Source organism: Macaca thibetana, chromosome 1, assembly GCF_024542745.1.
Source record: "Macaca thibetana thibetana isolate TM-01 chromosome 1, ASM2454274v1, whole genome shotgun sequence".
Taxonomy (NCBI): domain Eukaryota; kingdom Metazoa; phylum Chordata; class Mammalia; order Primates; family Cercopithecidae; genus Macaca; species Macaca thibetana.
Window position 1 is genome coordinate 186,509,414 of NC_065578.1, and position 16,219 is coordinate 186,525,632.

A 16,219-nucleotide genomic window follows, 5' to 3' on the forward strand; every position below is an offset into this window, starting at 1 on the left:
TGGGCAAAAAAGAAGTTTAACTTTAAATTTTTGTATTGAGTAATGAATTACACATAGAAAAATATGCAAATCTTAGTGTGTGGCTTGAGGGAGTTTTACCTGTGAATACAGCTGGGTAACCAATCACCAGTCAGATCAAGATGCAGAACATGTCTAGCCCCTAAGAATTCCCCCTTGCATTCCTTCCCAGTTAAAATCCCCCCACCCTCACGGCATACAGTATTCTGCAACACCACACACTTCTGATTTTCATCAGCATAGAGGAGTTTTGCCTGGTTTTAAACTTTATACAAATGAAATGTACTGCTTAGTAAATTGCTTCTTTCCCTCCAGAAAGATGACATTTAAAAATGCCTCTCCAAATCTATTTTCAATTAAGGGTTTGCAGCTCTTTTTTACTCTAACGAGGCTCCTTTCTGTCCCTCACCTAGAATGGATATTTTACTCCTCCTTCACACAGCAGAGTTTATATCCTCCCAGGGACTCTCTTCTTTCTACCACCTCCCACAGATGAAATCCTTCTCCTACCTCTGCTGAACTGACATTCCCCAGCTGGAGAAAGCAGGCAATACCACTGACAGCAGGGGAGAGGCATGGCTATAAAAACCTTGCATGTCAGCATGGTTATGAAGGAAAACCCTTGCTTGGCCAGGACGATCATATTTTGACTTCATGTGGTATTTTTCTCTGAACTGGTTGGAATACTTCAACCATGGAAATAGTCTTCCCTTTCCTTGCCCAGAGTTAAGGAGCCATTCAAGAATGCCGATTTCATATATTTCCTTGCCAGTTTAATAACCTCAGGGGTGAGAGTAGACAGATCAAACTTGGATGGGGAAGAAGAATGTAGCCTTCCATCGTGGCACCCAGACAATGCAACAGGCCCTGCGCTACAAACCACCATCAACACAGGGAGGAGGATGGCTAGAAGGCAGCAAGAGAATAGCACAGCTAAACCGGACCCCGACCGGCGAAGAGGCACTGCAGGGAAAGGTTGGCAGACAGAGTCCCAATTCCATAGGAAATTCTGTTTTCTTTCTGCAGGAGTTCCTTTGCCCCTCTGAGCCTCAATTCTTTTTCCTCATAGTTTCTTCTCCTTTGTACAGAAGACAGCTTTGCACTGCCATCTCTCCATGGGCCTCCCAGGACTTCCACATCTCTCTATATCAGACAACCAACGTCTCCACCCTCAGTCTTCTAGCAAAGCATTTGATAGGTTAAGTATCTCGGGGCCCAATAGTGAGGGCTGTCTCATTTTGCCTGATGTTCATGTCGTGGATCTCAGCTTATGGTGCAAGCCTTGAGATTTCATGGTATGAAATTTGGCACTGCAGTGCTATGAGCTGGTTGGATTGTGCCAGGAATTCAGAGTGTTCTGGATTCTTCCTAGTCCCAAGAAATTTGGTTTCCCCACAGGGCCCTTGAAGAAGACTGAAGCCTAAATCTTGCCACCCATCCTGCTCATGTTTTTGTTACTTAGCGCTATGGACTAAATGTTTGTGGCCCTTGCAAACTCATATGGTGAAATGCTAACTCCCAATGTGATGGTATTTTAGGGGGTAGGGTCTTTGGAAGGTAATTAAGTCACGAGGGTGGAGCCTTCCCAATGCCCTCATGAGAAGACATGTAACAGCTTGCCCTCTCTGTGCTCTGCCATGTGAGGACACAGAAAAAAGATAATCATCTGGCCAGGTGCGGTGGCTCATGCCTGTAATCCCAGCACTTTGGGAGGCCGAGGTGGGCAGATCATGAAGTCAGGAGTTTGAGGTCAGCCTGGCCAACATGGTGAAACCCCGTCTCTACTAAAATTACAAAAATTAGCCAGGTGAGGTGGCAAGCGCCTGCACTCCCAGCTATTTGGTAGGCTGAGGCAGAAGAATTGCTTGAACCTGGGAGGCGGAGATTGCAGTGAGCCGAGATGGCACCACTGTACTCCAGCCTGGTAGACAGAGTGAGACTCTGTCTCAAAAAAAAAAAAAAAAAAAAAAAAAAAAGACAATCATCTGCAAGCTAGGAAGGTACCCTCGCCAGATAAGGGATCTGCCAGTACCTTGGACTTCTCAAGTTCCGGACCTGTGAGACACAAATGCATGTTGTTTAAGCCACCCATCTATGGTGTTCTGTTGCGGCAGCTCAAACTGACTGAGACACAGCAATGGATGGACTGATTTCCAGTGCCTCTGCATTGCTTCTAGTTTGGTGATGTTGAGGAGTGACCTTTGACACCTTTAAAATCATGAATGAAAAAACTGGTTTATTCACAATGATCCTTTGTGTATGGCTTATGCATCAGGAACCAAACGACTCCTTGAAGTCATGAAGTGAATAGATTGCATTTGAAAGAATGATAGCATTGGATACTAGACAAACAGGCCCTTACCAGGACAGAGATTCCAAAACATCTCTGATAGCCCATGCCAAGCACCCTCCATGTAAAACATTCTACTCGCTGTCTATCAGCCAAAACATCTCATTTGTAGACAGGAAATCACATTAGTAACCATGAAGTGATTTACCCGCACACAGCAATTCATAGATTTCAAAGTTCTCAATTCATAATATAACATTCTGATCATGAGATCAATGATTTCCAACTTACACGTGTAGACCAATCCCATCAGAATTATGTAGAAGCCACTTTAAAAAATCTGGATTGCTAGGCTTAGTGCATTAAACCTCCTGAGAGTGGCCCAGGACTCCGTATCTTTAAACTTGTCAGAAGTTTTTATGTGCAGCCAGGTTGGCAAACTACTAAAATTCACGCTACCTTCTCATGCTAATAAGGTGTAGAAACCAGAGAGGAAGATCATCCACCTCACAGCCCTGTGACTATTCCATTTGGTCTTTGCTAAGCATCCAGCCTTTTGGCTAGGGTTGTTAATTGAGAGTTCTTGCTCTGTGATTTCTTCCTTACTCTGTAAATGGTATCATGAGGAGTTGGGGTTGGGGGAAGGTTTGTATTTATTTTCCCTCTAACTTCTCTAGACAAATCAGCACAATTTCCAAGTTAGAAGGTGCTTTTTCCAATTTCGAGAACTTATGGTATCCTCCTAGTGCTGAAAACCCAGCTGTGCTCTTTCTGCTTCTTACATCATTGCCAGAAATAAAGATCTTGTAATCAAAAGTTGGCTGAAAGTTTGATTGATGTCACTTGAGGCACACATAGTCTACCCCATCCTTCTATCACCACTGTAAGGTTTTCAAGAGCAACATTTATTTTCCATTGGAGAAAATAAAAGAATGATTTGTTGAGTCCCAGAGAATTATCATGTCTTTGCCGATCAAGGGCACCTGGTGTCTCCAGTGGGTACTCCCTCAAGAATAATAACAACAACAGAAAAACAACAACATGTAGAGCACTTAAGTGCTAACTATTGTATAGAAAAATATACATCTATACTATTTTGTCCTCAAACACACTTTGTGTGATAGGGACTATTATTGTTTAGATTCTTGATTCCATCACTCCACATATTAGCCTCCTCAACCATCCCCAGCTCAGTAAATGATACCATCAGCTGCCCTGTTGCTCAAACTTGGAACTTAGAAGCCATCACTGATTCTATTCTTCCTCTCAATCTTACCTTTTTGCTCACCCCATCTGCTTTCTTCTAACCTGTCAACAAGTCCTGCTCCATCTCCCAGGTATTTCTGAAAATTGTCTCTACACTTCAGCATTACCACAAACATTAACACAAGCCACCATCTCTCACTTCCTAACTGAACACTCCACTTCTCCTCTGGATCCCTTCCCAGCCAGTCAGCGAACACCAGTCAGAGGGAACTTTCAAAAAAATAAATTTCCCTGTGTAGAACATTTCCATTGCTTCTGTTAGGAGGAAAAATGAAATCCAAAGTTCTTTCTTCAGTCTACAAGGTCCTGTGTGTTCTGGCCCCAATTTCTCCAACCTTATTCAATGCCACATTCACCTTCCTTAATGCACTTCACCGACACTGGACTTAGAATCCCAAGCACAACCCATGACCTTTCCAGCCACAAGAGTTGATGCCATTCTCTCGAGTCATGATGCTTTTCTTTTTTTTAATCTTCTCCTGACTGGCTCCTTCTCTTTCTTCCTATCTAAGCATAATTCTTACCACCCCAGACCATCCTTATTTTGCCCCTCTAACTTTTTCTTTCTTAAACAAAGCATCTTTTTTTCTTTCATAGGATGCATACCCTGAATTATTTTGTATATTGGTTTTACTTGCTTATCATCAGCTCCCACCATGGAAAAGAGCTTGGTGAGGGCAAAGCATTATTTGCTATGATATTCCCAGTGCACAGCACAATGCCTGGTACATAATAGCTGTCAATAAATATTGGTTCAATGAATGTATAGATGTTGATTTTATAGATGAGGTAGGATTTAGAAACATAAAATAACTTGCCTGGGGTTATCTAACTGGTTGATGGCACAGCAGAGATGTGCACTATGATGAGTCTCATGCCAATGCCTATATTATAATATGGAAGCACTCATGTTTCCACCAATGGAGCTACAGATAAATTACCTCTCCTCATTAGTGAGTTTGTGCTGAGGATCCCCAAATCCTATCATTTAGAATATCCCTAAAAAGAAGATGTAAGGGAAAGAGGCAATTGCATGATTTCCATTATACGAATTAGAAAACTAAAGCATTAATTTGTTGTGTTTTGTCTGATACATGGTCAGTTTTTGAACTGAAGTTAGAAAGCCTTTTCACTCAGAATACGGTTAAACCTCTTACTACACACAGTGTGGTACCTAAAGTAGCAATATTAGAATCACCAGGGAGCTTGTTAGAAATAAATCTCAGGATCCACTTCAGACTGACTCAACAAGAATGTGCATTTTTAAAAGACCCCCAAATAATTCCTATGCATATTAAAGATTGAGAAATAGTGATCTAGACCAATTTAAAAGACACAGTTCTCTACTTAGCCCCAAACAGAACCATCAGCACTTCCAAAGCCCATGCCAGTTTTCCTCTAACAAATTGCGGGCCTGGTTTCCCAAACAAATTTCCTAAATACAGAGTAAGTGGACTTCAGACATGGTAAGTCTGCAGCCCATCATAGTTATCATGCACTCTCTAATACCAGATCTCCTGGTGTCCTATTCTAGCCCTTTCTACAAGATGAGAAATAGTATCAGCAGGACCATCCAACAAGACATACTGGATTTGGCCTTCTTCTCTGACAAAGAAAAAAAAAAAAAGCCCCTTACAAAGCTCTCCTCACATGTAAAATAGAGCCTCTCTGAAAAAAATGAGCCACCTGCTAACTCGTAAAAGTGTGTAGACTATTTTACTTCCACGTCCCACCCCTCACTTTTATCTTTGGACTTTCTTCTGCTAATTCTTATGTCTCCAGATTGGCAGGTACAATCATGCCTGGTCCCTAGGTTTGAACACCTAAACCCAAGTTTGGGGCCCCTTCTCCATTTTCCATTGTTGATGTCTTAATCATCTACATCTCCTTTCCTAGTCTCGCTCACTTCAAGTTCAACAACTCCCACTTCATCTCTTTTCATGAGTTTCTTCCATTCTCCATGCAGCCAACAGGTTTTTCTACCAAATATGCCCAGGTTACACCCCAAACTAAAAACAACATTTAATAGGAACCTCTTTCTTTCACCATTCAGTTACTTGTCCATTTACACATTCATTCAACAAAGATTTATTGAGCACCAAGGATATGCCTATTTATTATATTAGGTCTTGCAGTTGTAAAAACAAATATAAATATTATAATAGGGTTGGAATACTGACCTGAGAGAGGCACCAACACTGCCTGCAGGCATGAAGAATATCAGCAAAGGAAGACTTTGAGTGGGTTCACCAGGTAGAGAAGCGGAGGAGGATATGCCAGGCAGAGGGAACAGTGCAGGTGAGAACCCAGAGACTTTAAAAAGTCTTAGCCAAAAGTGTAAATGGAGAAATGGAGGAAATATGCATATTCCCTCTACCTCTCCTTCCCTCCCTCTCTTTTCTACCTCTTGTTGGGGAGGGTCAGGGCAGGGGAAGAGCCTGAGGGAAGTCCACTGGAACAAAATTCTGGCAGAAAAGAGCAATACACTGTATACACTCAACTTCAGGGGACAGGTGATCTCATTTGTAAGAACTCCTTTTGTCATCTTCACAAAGTTTTTAGCACAAGAATTCCTCCAGGTATTGTTATATTTCTGTTCCTGATCAGTCTGACTCACAGACAGGCATGATCAAAAGTGCTCACAGGTATATACACACACTCACACCCTCACTTGGAAAGTAACCACTGCAGGTCACTGTTGCTCCTTGAGAAAGCAATGTTATTTGCATGGTCCCTTATCTGGAAGCCACAGCAATGATAAGACCCTAGTCTGCTAAAGTGTTATCAGAACCTCTAAAAAGGTGTGGTATACCTAAGGACCTGGAATACACACAGGTGGATCCTGCATTGGCCATACTCCTGACATTACATTCCTTGATGTGGGCTGGAAGAAAAAGAGCTGATTACCATTTTCCTTGCCCTGACTGAAAAGGGAGAATTGGAAGTCACGGTGGCTTCAGCAGGCCTTTAGTGGCTGCACTGGGAGATTCTCATCAGGAAGAACATGTGGCAGAGTGGCTGAAAGCAGGTGCTCTGGAATCAGGAGATGTTAGAGCTCTAGCCTTGGTGCTTAATAAATCTCTAACTTTTAAAAAAAAATCACGTAAACTCCATTATTCTCAGTTTTCCTCACTGGAAAATAGGGATAGTCATACATTCTCCACAGGGTCATAAGTAGATTATGTGAGGTAGTATATTTAAAGTATGCAGTTCAATGAATGGCACATGACCACGATCAACAAGCAGCGGAAATTACTAGCCATGCCTGATGATCAGAAGATCTGCTCAGCCACACTCCTCTCTCTCTCTCTGTCTCTGTCTCTGTCTCTGTCCCTCTCTCTCTCTCTCTCTCTCTCTCTCTCTGTGTGTGTGTGTGTGTGTGTGTGCGTGCGTGTGTGATGAGTATGGAATGTTGACATTCTGCTCATTTTCTCCACCCTACTTAATTCTTCATATTTCTGTCCCACCCAGAATCCCTCAGGAGACAGTTCATGAATCAGTTTGACCTGGCCTGACCCCATCACTAGAGAGCAAAAGCAAAACCACAACCAAAATGTTCACTCAATGGGCTGAAGAAAGTGTGAGCCAGAGACACAGGAGGAGTAGGACAAACGAAGACCAGAAAGAACAGCAGGGGGTGAAGTTATGGGTTGAATAAAGTCCTACTGGTTTATATATAACAATTAAGCTCTTACTCAGGTTTCTAAAAATTTACTGTGATTAATAGAAATTAGTAGTCAATATAAAACAGCAAGTTTTACAATGTGATGCTCTCTAGTTTGGGGTTGAAGTTAACAGGTAAATTTACGAATTCAACAAGGGCTGAGTTTGAAGTGAGAGCATGCATGCCGGTCACCAGGCCCCTTGAAGCCTGCAGTCAAGATCTGGTCTGCAGCTAGGTGTGTATATGAGTGGCCAAGGCCTGGGGCAGAGATTCAATCACTGTGAAGCCAAAAGAGGCTTTAATAAATTAGCCTAAAGCTCACATTATTCTACAATGGCAAGAGATTTGAGGATTCCAGGGATAAATTTTGAATGTATTTACTATAAACACTAATTATAAAGCCAGGCAAGGTCTTATTGGAAAGAAAACACATTTCTATTTCTCACAGTTACATGAGTGTACATAGAGATTAATGTGTGTTCTTTCCTTGAGCAATCATAGATAGAACATGTGTATACACGTGTGTAGGTTTAGCACCTATTCACCTATGTATAGGCACATCGCTATGACACAGATCTTAACAATTAGGTAGATTACTTTTATAATTTTTTAAAAGCTATGAATCCAGGATACTTAATGAGTTTTATCTTGCCTTATCTGCACTGTTTTCAGTTGATTAACCAAGTCTTTCTTTCCCTTCCTAGGATAGGATAAAGTCAGTTTGAATCTTCCAGAGTTTCAAGCTATGGTTCAAAAAGATCAAGAGCCTAAAAATCTGGGTAATGTCTCCAGGACATGCCCTTGCCCTTCTCCTTCCAGACCAGCCTGACTTTATTTGCTCATCCTAATTTTTTAAATTATGACCAGATCTATCTTGCTGATTACTTGGTTTCTTTTTCTCCCTCTTTCCCCCATTTTCCTTGATCTACTTGAAGCCACTGTAGTACTTGGTCACTTCTTGAGTTGTCAGCAGGATGATATAAAGCAGACAGAGAGTGTACTAATTGGGGGAGAATAGTACATTTTTAAAAATTTAGTAAACTTTCTATTTTGGTGTGTGTTTTCTTTTATAGGCAAGGGAAATGCACTTTTTCCACTGGTAATTGAAGACCTGTACCTCTGACCTCGAATGCCAATTCCAGTCTTCCTGGACTCTGTGCTATTTTGTTTTTTTAAAATTTGTTTTGTTTTGTTTTGTTTTTAGCATAGGAACCAACCACAGATGGGAGACAATGGCCACTGATAAAAATGTAGCTGAGTATACTCCATGTTAAGGAAGAAATTTCCCTATTGCACCAGAAGGATAGCCCAAACGGCAACAGTCATTTTGTAAGAGCCATTAACCTGGTAGAAATTATGATGGTGTTGATGATGATGGTAATGGTAATGATAATGATAATGATAATGATGATGGTGATGATCATAAACAGCAGCAGTGTTGATGAACTGAAGCATAATATGACCAAAAATTTCGCTCAGTTCTTTGCATCTATTATCTCATTTATTCCTTACAAAAACCAGTGAGTACACCTATTATTTCTATCCTGTAAATCAGAATAATGATGTTCAGTACAGATCAGTAACTTGCTCAAGGTCAAAAAGCTAATAAATAGTGGAGTTGAGATTCAAATTTAGATCTCAATAATGCCAGACCCTGTATAATTAACCACTAAATGAAGAGATAAATCTTGGACTAAGAAAACCCTTCTTAGCCATTTGACTAAATTACCTTCTTTAGAAGTTTTAGGGATGTGTTTAATTCTAAAACTTAATTCTAGAAATTCTAAAAAAGTTTTCTGAATATTCCAACTTCAAGGGAGAACTAGATCCAGTTTTCTTGGATGTGAATGGATAACAATGAACCAAAACCCATCAAGAAGGAGAGAACAAAACCTTGGCTCCTCATGCAGACCAAAAGTTATTCAGGTATTATTCTAACAGTGCCCTAAGTGCTGTCTACTAAGTCCATGTCTGTGTAACAGTTGTGTTTTAATATATCACTGCTTTTTTTTCTGATGGTAATAAATTGTTATGTATCTACCACTTCTTGCAATGATGTTTTACCAAAGTGTTGGCTCTTCTCATTGTGGAGATAGAAAATAAAATAGAAATGTTTGGGGCTAGAAATCACTCAATTATTTCTGTTTATTTTACGAATGCAGGAAAGGGCTGAGAGAAATGAAGTGATTTGCTGAAACAAAAAGCCTTTGTAGCCAATAGCACAGTTTCTGGAGTCAGAATGGTTTTCATCCTAATTTTACCATTTATTGGCTGAGTGATCATGGGCAGGCTACTTAACCACACTGAGTCTCAGCTTCCTCATCTATAATAGGGGATAATAATAATATATTAAAATATTATAATTACTATATCAAATTATATACTATTATATAATAATATATTTTACTATACTATTATTTTGTTAATGATAAAATGTATTACTGTTATGACAAATTATGGGGTATTGTGAACAAAATACCTAGCACATATAGCACATAGTGACAAATCATCATCACCATAGTCATCCTCATCAATACCCAACAGAACAGAGCCCAGGCTTTAAGCTTTTTAACACTGCCACACCAATCTTTCTATGTGTGTGGAAACGAGTCAAATATACACACCCAGCTCCAGTCCATCTCAGGCTCTCCCCCAAGTTAGGTCAGACGAGGTTTCACTAAAGGCATTCACCAACCAAACATTTGTTAAATAATAAATAGTCAAAATGTGAGGCCTGTTAATTTCAGCCTTGATTTTCATTTGTGTTTATAGAACTTAAACAGATTTACATACTTTGGAAAAGTTGATGCTGTGGGCAACCCTCAGAAAGGATGGATGTTTACAATTACCCAAAAGAAGATCTGACACTACAGCACCCCACAGATGGCATCTTGATGAGTGACTTATAGAAACAAAGATTGTCTAACTAAAGTTGGAAGGTTTGAATCATTTAGAAGTTAAATTAATTATGGGCTCTAATGACGTTAACCTAACCTTCACACATAAAGATAACACATAATGAGAAAAAGGCAACCATGGAAGTGAAAGATAAGGGAGAACATAATATGGTCATAATGATAAAATATAAGTCAATCACACTTACTTTAGCTTCCCAGGAAATCAGGTTAATGAAACAGCAAAGGAATGATTAACAATGATGTGTATGTGGAAGTAAATTGCATAGGAGAAAAAAGAAAGGGTCTTAAAGGAGAGTTTGTGCATATTCTACAATGTGACAAGGAAAGAACTCCTGAAACTACATATACTTTACAACCTCCTTGGAGTTACAATTTTGCTTACATTTTCTCTATTACCCTCAAAAATAAAAAAGTCTCAAAGAGACGTGTTAAAATCTATCATGCAAAAGTGCTGCTACAAAAATTTTAAATAGAGAAGCCTTATTCTGGATCTTTCAGGAAAGTCAAAATTTCATAACTGATGTTAATCTAACAGGAACAAAAGTTTGACTAGACCAGTGCTTCTTGACCTTGGCTGTACATGGTAGCAACTTGGGGAACTTTGGAAAATACAGATGTCTGGACCCCACCCCCAGAGATTCTGATGTAATTGGTTTGGGGTGTGACCTGGACATTAGGATTTTTAAAATCTCCCTGGGTGATTCTCATGAGCAGCCAAGTATGAGAAGCATCTTTCTGGTGAGCTTGTTGAGAGGTAATCCTTTTTCTGTTACCGTTAACTTGCAAAGAGTGGCACTAATCAGGCATAAATGTCTGTTGAATAAATAAAATTAAAACTGTCTTTGAAGAATGACCATTCTTTCTATGTCGTTGAGATAATTGCTAGAAAAAAATACTACATATATATGTTTAAAGTTCTCATTCACGCTAAAGCATTTGAAACAGGGATCTCTATTACCTCGTAAGAAAACCTCTCCTCTTCTTCACTATTTTTAGCATCAACTTTCACATCAAAATTCTATCATAAGTTTGCATATAAATGCAATGCTTTTACCCATTTAGAAAGTATTGAATACCTACCAGTAAATAACTAGTCATTGGGCACAAGATGCTAAGCAAAATATTCATGGTCTATTTGCCAATAGAGATGAGTAACCAGATCATTTGTAATCAGTGAGATAAGTGATATCATCAGAGAAATTTGGTGTACAATGGCAGCCTATGAGAGGAGGCCTACAGTCTGGGGAGACCTGGTAAACTTCCTGGACAACGTCACACCTACACTAAAAATAAGAGAGTAAGAGTTAGTCAAGCAAAAGGTTACTGTCAGGGAGAGCTCTGGGAAGAAGGAATTCCATGTCTGAAGGCCCCGACTGCCATGGCTTCCATGAAGATATAAAAGAACTCCAGTAGTATTAGAGCCTATGCTAAAAAGGTTGTGTAAGAGCTGAAGGGAAGTGGTCTGCAGGGAAGATAGTGAGCAATGAGGCTGGAGAAGTAAGCAAGGCCCTGCTAGATTGTGCAGGCACTGAAACTATCTTAATATTCAACTTTTTGCCCTTAAATAAAGTGGCAGGTAGGCTGGTCATTCATTTTCATGTGGGGAAATAACAAAACTGGATTTGAGGTTTTTGAAGGCCATTTTTGCTGCAAAGTGGTGAATATATTGAAGGGAAAAGGACTGGAGACAGAAAGATCAGTTCAGAGGTGAGAAATTATAATAGTCTATTATAGAGACTCGACAGCAGGGATGGAGAGAAACAAGCATATCTGAGTCAGTAAGATAATGACAGAGTTGATAACTGATTTGAGAGAAGGTAAAGGGCACTGAAGAGTCTCAGGTGATGTGCACGCACCCGGTTCAACCAGCTTCACAGAACACAGAAAGACATGCATGTTTGAAAGGAATTATAATAGGCTCTGTTTTGCATAGTTAAGAGTTCAAGATGTAGACAGGATATCTAAGCGGCAACATCCATAGGCAGTTGGTCTTATGGGCCTTATGGCCCTTAAGGGAAGATACTATATTGGCAGGTATGAATTTAGGAACCATCAGCATGCAGATGGTAACTGAGGCTACAGGGTAAATGAGCATCATGCCTGACAAGTTGGAAAAGAGAACTCAGAAAAACATCAACTTTAAAGAAATGGGCAGAGGACTAAAAGCAGAAAAGGAAATCAAGGGTGGACAGACAGGAAGAAGGAACATGAATCAGGGAGCAAGATGGAAGAGAATCAAGGAAGAAGAGTTTCAAGAAGGAAGGTGTGGCCAACAACTCTATAACAAAGATCTTGACTCCATTTTTTGAGGTTGGACTGCCCAGGTCTTATTTATGTGTCTGTCTTTATTCCTAACCCAGAGACTGGCACAGAGCATGCAGGGGATGAATATGTCATCTGTGACATCCCTGGGTAGAATGAGACAAAGCTGGAACAGGGATATCAGAGGAAGTCAAATCCAGCACTTATCATTCTTTTGTCTTGAAACCATGGACTTGAGAAGCAGCAGGAGGGGAATGTATTTGGCTGATATTTTAGTAATTGTTTTCTTCTTTTAAAAAAAGATGAACAAAAAGTAATATCTGGCATAGCATATGTTTTGAACTTCAAAGTTTGTAAAATGCTTTCACGACATTGCCCGACATTCAGCCTCAAAACAACATTGTTGGATATAAATAGTTACTACTTCCCACATTATAGATGCAAAAACTGAGATACATGGACGTTGAGTATTTTGCTCAGGGTCATGCAAACAAGTTGCAAATATAACCCTCAAAAAATTTTTTTTACTACACTGTACAGTAGCATAAAATTATCATGTGCCCATTCTCTCTGGATTGATTTCCCTTCTGCTTTTCTCAATTTCTTCTCTTTGTGCTTGCATGTCCTAGAAAGAAGTTGAGGGCCTCGTTTGTACAATGCTGGGCTTTTTCCACATGCAAGGAACAAGGCTGACATAGTTCACTGAGTAAACATGAGCAGCAAGTGGCAGTGATTTATGCTAGACTTGCAAACTTCTGATTACCAATCCACCACCTGCTATGTAAACAGGTGTAAACTAAGATTTAATCAGCTTACATAACACAGTAAATAATTTAATCTTTCCTCAGCATGGTACTTGTGAATGTCAACGTTTAAGCCCAAACTGATGCTGACATTGTGATGCAAGCATCTACTTTCTCAGTCAGAAAAGCTGTGTCCAAAAATGTCCCTCAAACCCAGAACTCCACCCAGAGTTCTGGGTGGAGGCCTCGTTTTTTCCCAACATAAAGCTGAGACATGGCCCAGAAAACTGGTGATGATCTTGCTGTCTTTAATTCCTCCAAGTCCTGAGACATTTCTCTGGCCCCTGGTCATTTATTCTTCATGGTACTATTCTGCAGATATCTGAGGTGGCTGCTGGTGTGTGAAAAAAGAGGCAAGACTAGAGAGAAAAAAAGGAAGAAAACAGCAGCCTTCAGGGTAATTGTAGTAACGTTTTCACTTGAAGATTACCTGGGTACTCACTGCCTATGCAAATTGCCTCTAGATGCTATGAAAATCACATGCAAATATGCTCTTGGTTGTCAAAAACTGTTTACTGCATCTGCTAGAGACCACTGAACCAGGGAGTGTTGCCTCCTATGAATTTTTCATCAGTATTGTTTATGTTCTAATCAGCCTGGCCCTTCCCTCTGGTGGAAAGGGCAGGGTATGGGCTTGCTCTTCCCCTCCCACTTATGAGCATGGGCCTTTTCTAGAGTGGAAGGCCCTGGGAGAGGCCATTGCTCTATTGGCCAAATGTTAACATGGTTGAGAGATCAACTAGAGAAAGGGTAAATGGGAGTCAGATAGCTTCCTGATTTTTTTTTCTGTCCCTTTAGACCATCCTAGCTTACAAGCAAAGGTTGTATGCCCCGGCACCACTGGTAATACCATGGCTAGGATTTTGTTAGTTCAAAAACAAAATCTTAAAAGAATACATATTGACAGGCTTTGAACTAATGTAGCTAGGTAAGTGCTAGGTAAGAAACAGATTTGGTTTCTCCTGTAGCTTCATAATTTATGGTAGAGAAAGAATAGCTACTATTTCCTAAATGCAAGGAGTTTCTTTCCCTGAAAGTTTTTTGTTCACTCATAAAAAGTTTCTTTTTCTGAAACAATTTATTGAGTAATTGGCACAAGCCAGGCACTGGGCTGGATATTGAGTTAACCTTGAGTTGGGTATTGAGTTGAAGGTTGAATTATCTTTCAACTCAATACTGATGAAAGCATTATTCTAAACTTAAAAGGATAAGAAGGAGACCTAGAAGAAAGGAAGGAGACCAAGACCCAAGGAGTTAAGTAACTTGCCTGAGGTTACTCAGCTGATAAAGGGGAGATGAGGATTTGAACCCCAAGATGACTCTAGTGGAAGCCCTTCCTCTTAAATTACATTATAAAGTGTTTGTTCTTTCAGATCCCCCACGACATTGGAAGAAAAGTGTTTCTGGCCACAGGTCTAGGAGTGCACATACTTAAAATTCAGGAAGGAGAAAGCAGAAAGACATAATAACAATATTAATAGCCAGTTGAGTTTTATATTTTTAAAGTAAATATACTGAATTTTATGTTTTATTCATATCATTCATTTAGTTCCTACATCAGCCCTAACTGGTAGATTTTTTTTTTTGTTATCATCATCCCCTTTTTATAGAAAGAAAATTGAGGCAGAGAAAGGAATTTTCCCAATATCCACAGCTCATAAGGGTCTGCACTGGGGACCAGGCCAGGCCTGCAGTTGTAAACTGGACTGACGAGTATAGGCCGACACAGAGTTGGATTCAGGTGACACATACAACACTTGGGATGCTGCTAACTCCTACTTTCAGGGAAAGCGATCATTAGGGCAGAAATTATTTTAAAAAGTACCCAAGTGAGACTGTGGGATCTTCTATGGGACAGAATACATTTACAGAAAGCACAGCAGGTCACCTACCTGTCGTGACTGGAGAATATAGTCCTGCAGGTAAAGAGAGATCATACAGAAAAACAAACATAACAAGCAGCGAGGTAGGTAGAACTCCAAAGACCAGGAACAATTCAACTTACTTCCTGACTTTACCCTCTGCACTTTCTGCCACATAGTACCCTGGTTTGCATTCATATTTGCAGATGGTGCCCACGTCATGGTTGTCCTGGAGGCAGTGAGGCAGGAGCAAGTTGGCATTCAGAATAACAGGGGGAGCATCACACTCCAACTTGCAGTAGACTTCAGGGAGAGACCAGAGACCATCTTCAAGACATGTCAGCCATGGGCTCAGTCCTGACTCCAAGAGAGAGAAGCACAAGATGCTTAGAACAGAGAGCCCAGAAAGATAATCATAGCAGATGAAATAAAAACCTCTCAACTTACTGGTGTCTTTCAAAAGTCACATTATTCTTTCTTGAGTAGCATCTCAAAAATCCCATGTCAAATGTTTGTCCTACATCTTTTTACTTATAGAGCATCCAGTGTGATGCTCTTATATAAAACAGAGGTCAGATAAATATTTCTTGACCCAAATGAAAGAAGGGCTACCAACTAAATCATTACTTCTTTTCCTACCTACAAATAATAAAAAATATAGCAGTGATGGTATCATGGAAAGCATTAAAATAATAATAGATGACACTTTTATAGTGCTTATTATATGCCAGGCACTGTTCTAAGCATTTTACATGTATTAACTTGTGTAAACTTCAAACCTCAAACAACCCTATGAAATAGATCCTATTATTATCCCCTATTATGCAGATGAGGAAATTGGGGATTGGTAACTTGCCCGAATTAGTAAGGGGCAGAATCAGGGTTTGAACAGAGGCACTTTGGGTGCAGAGTTCTGTATTTAAACACTATACTATATGCCTTAGTATGATTCATGGTTTCTCCAAATGCAATCCATGAACTACTCACCATAGCATCATTATCTCACCCCAGACTCACTAAGCAAGAATCTCTTGGAAAAGGTTCAGGAATCTGCAATTATAGCAAGCCTCCTGAGTCATTATTAAGCACACCAAAGTCTGAGAAGCCATCAGTTAGAGCAGGCTCCACCCAGTCTT

At 40.0% G+C, this 16,219-nt stretch overlaps 1 protein-coding gene across 2 annotated transcripts in view; it reads right to left on the reverse strand.

The window, feature by feature from the left end:
- PAPPA2 (pappalysin 2) overlaps positions 1 to 16,219 on the reverse strand; it is a 298,413-nt gene that overhangs the window by 64,744 nt on the left and 217,450 nt on the right. For both annotated transcript variants that reach the window (XM_050766967.1, XM_050766964.1), the window contains one exon: positions 15,227 to 15,440. In XM_050766967.1, the coding sequence (XP_050622924.1) occupies positions 15,227 to 15,440 (214 nt within the window). The remainder of the gene's footprint in view (positions 1 to 15,226; positions 15,441 to 16,219) is intronic.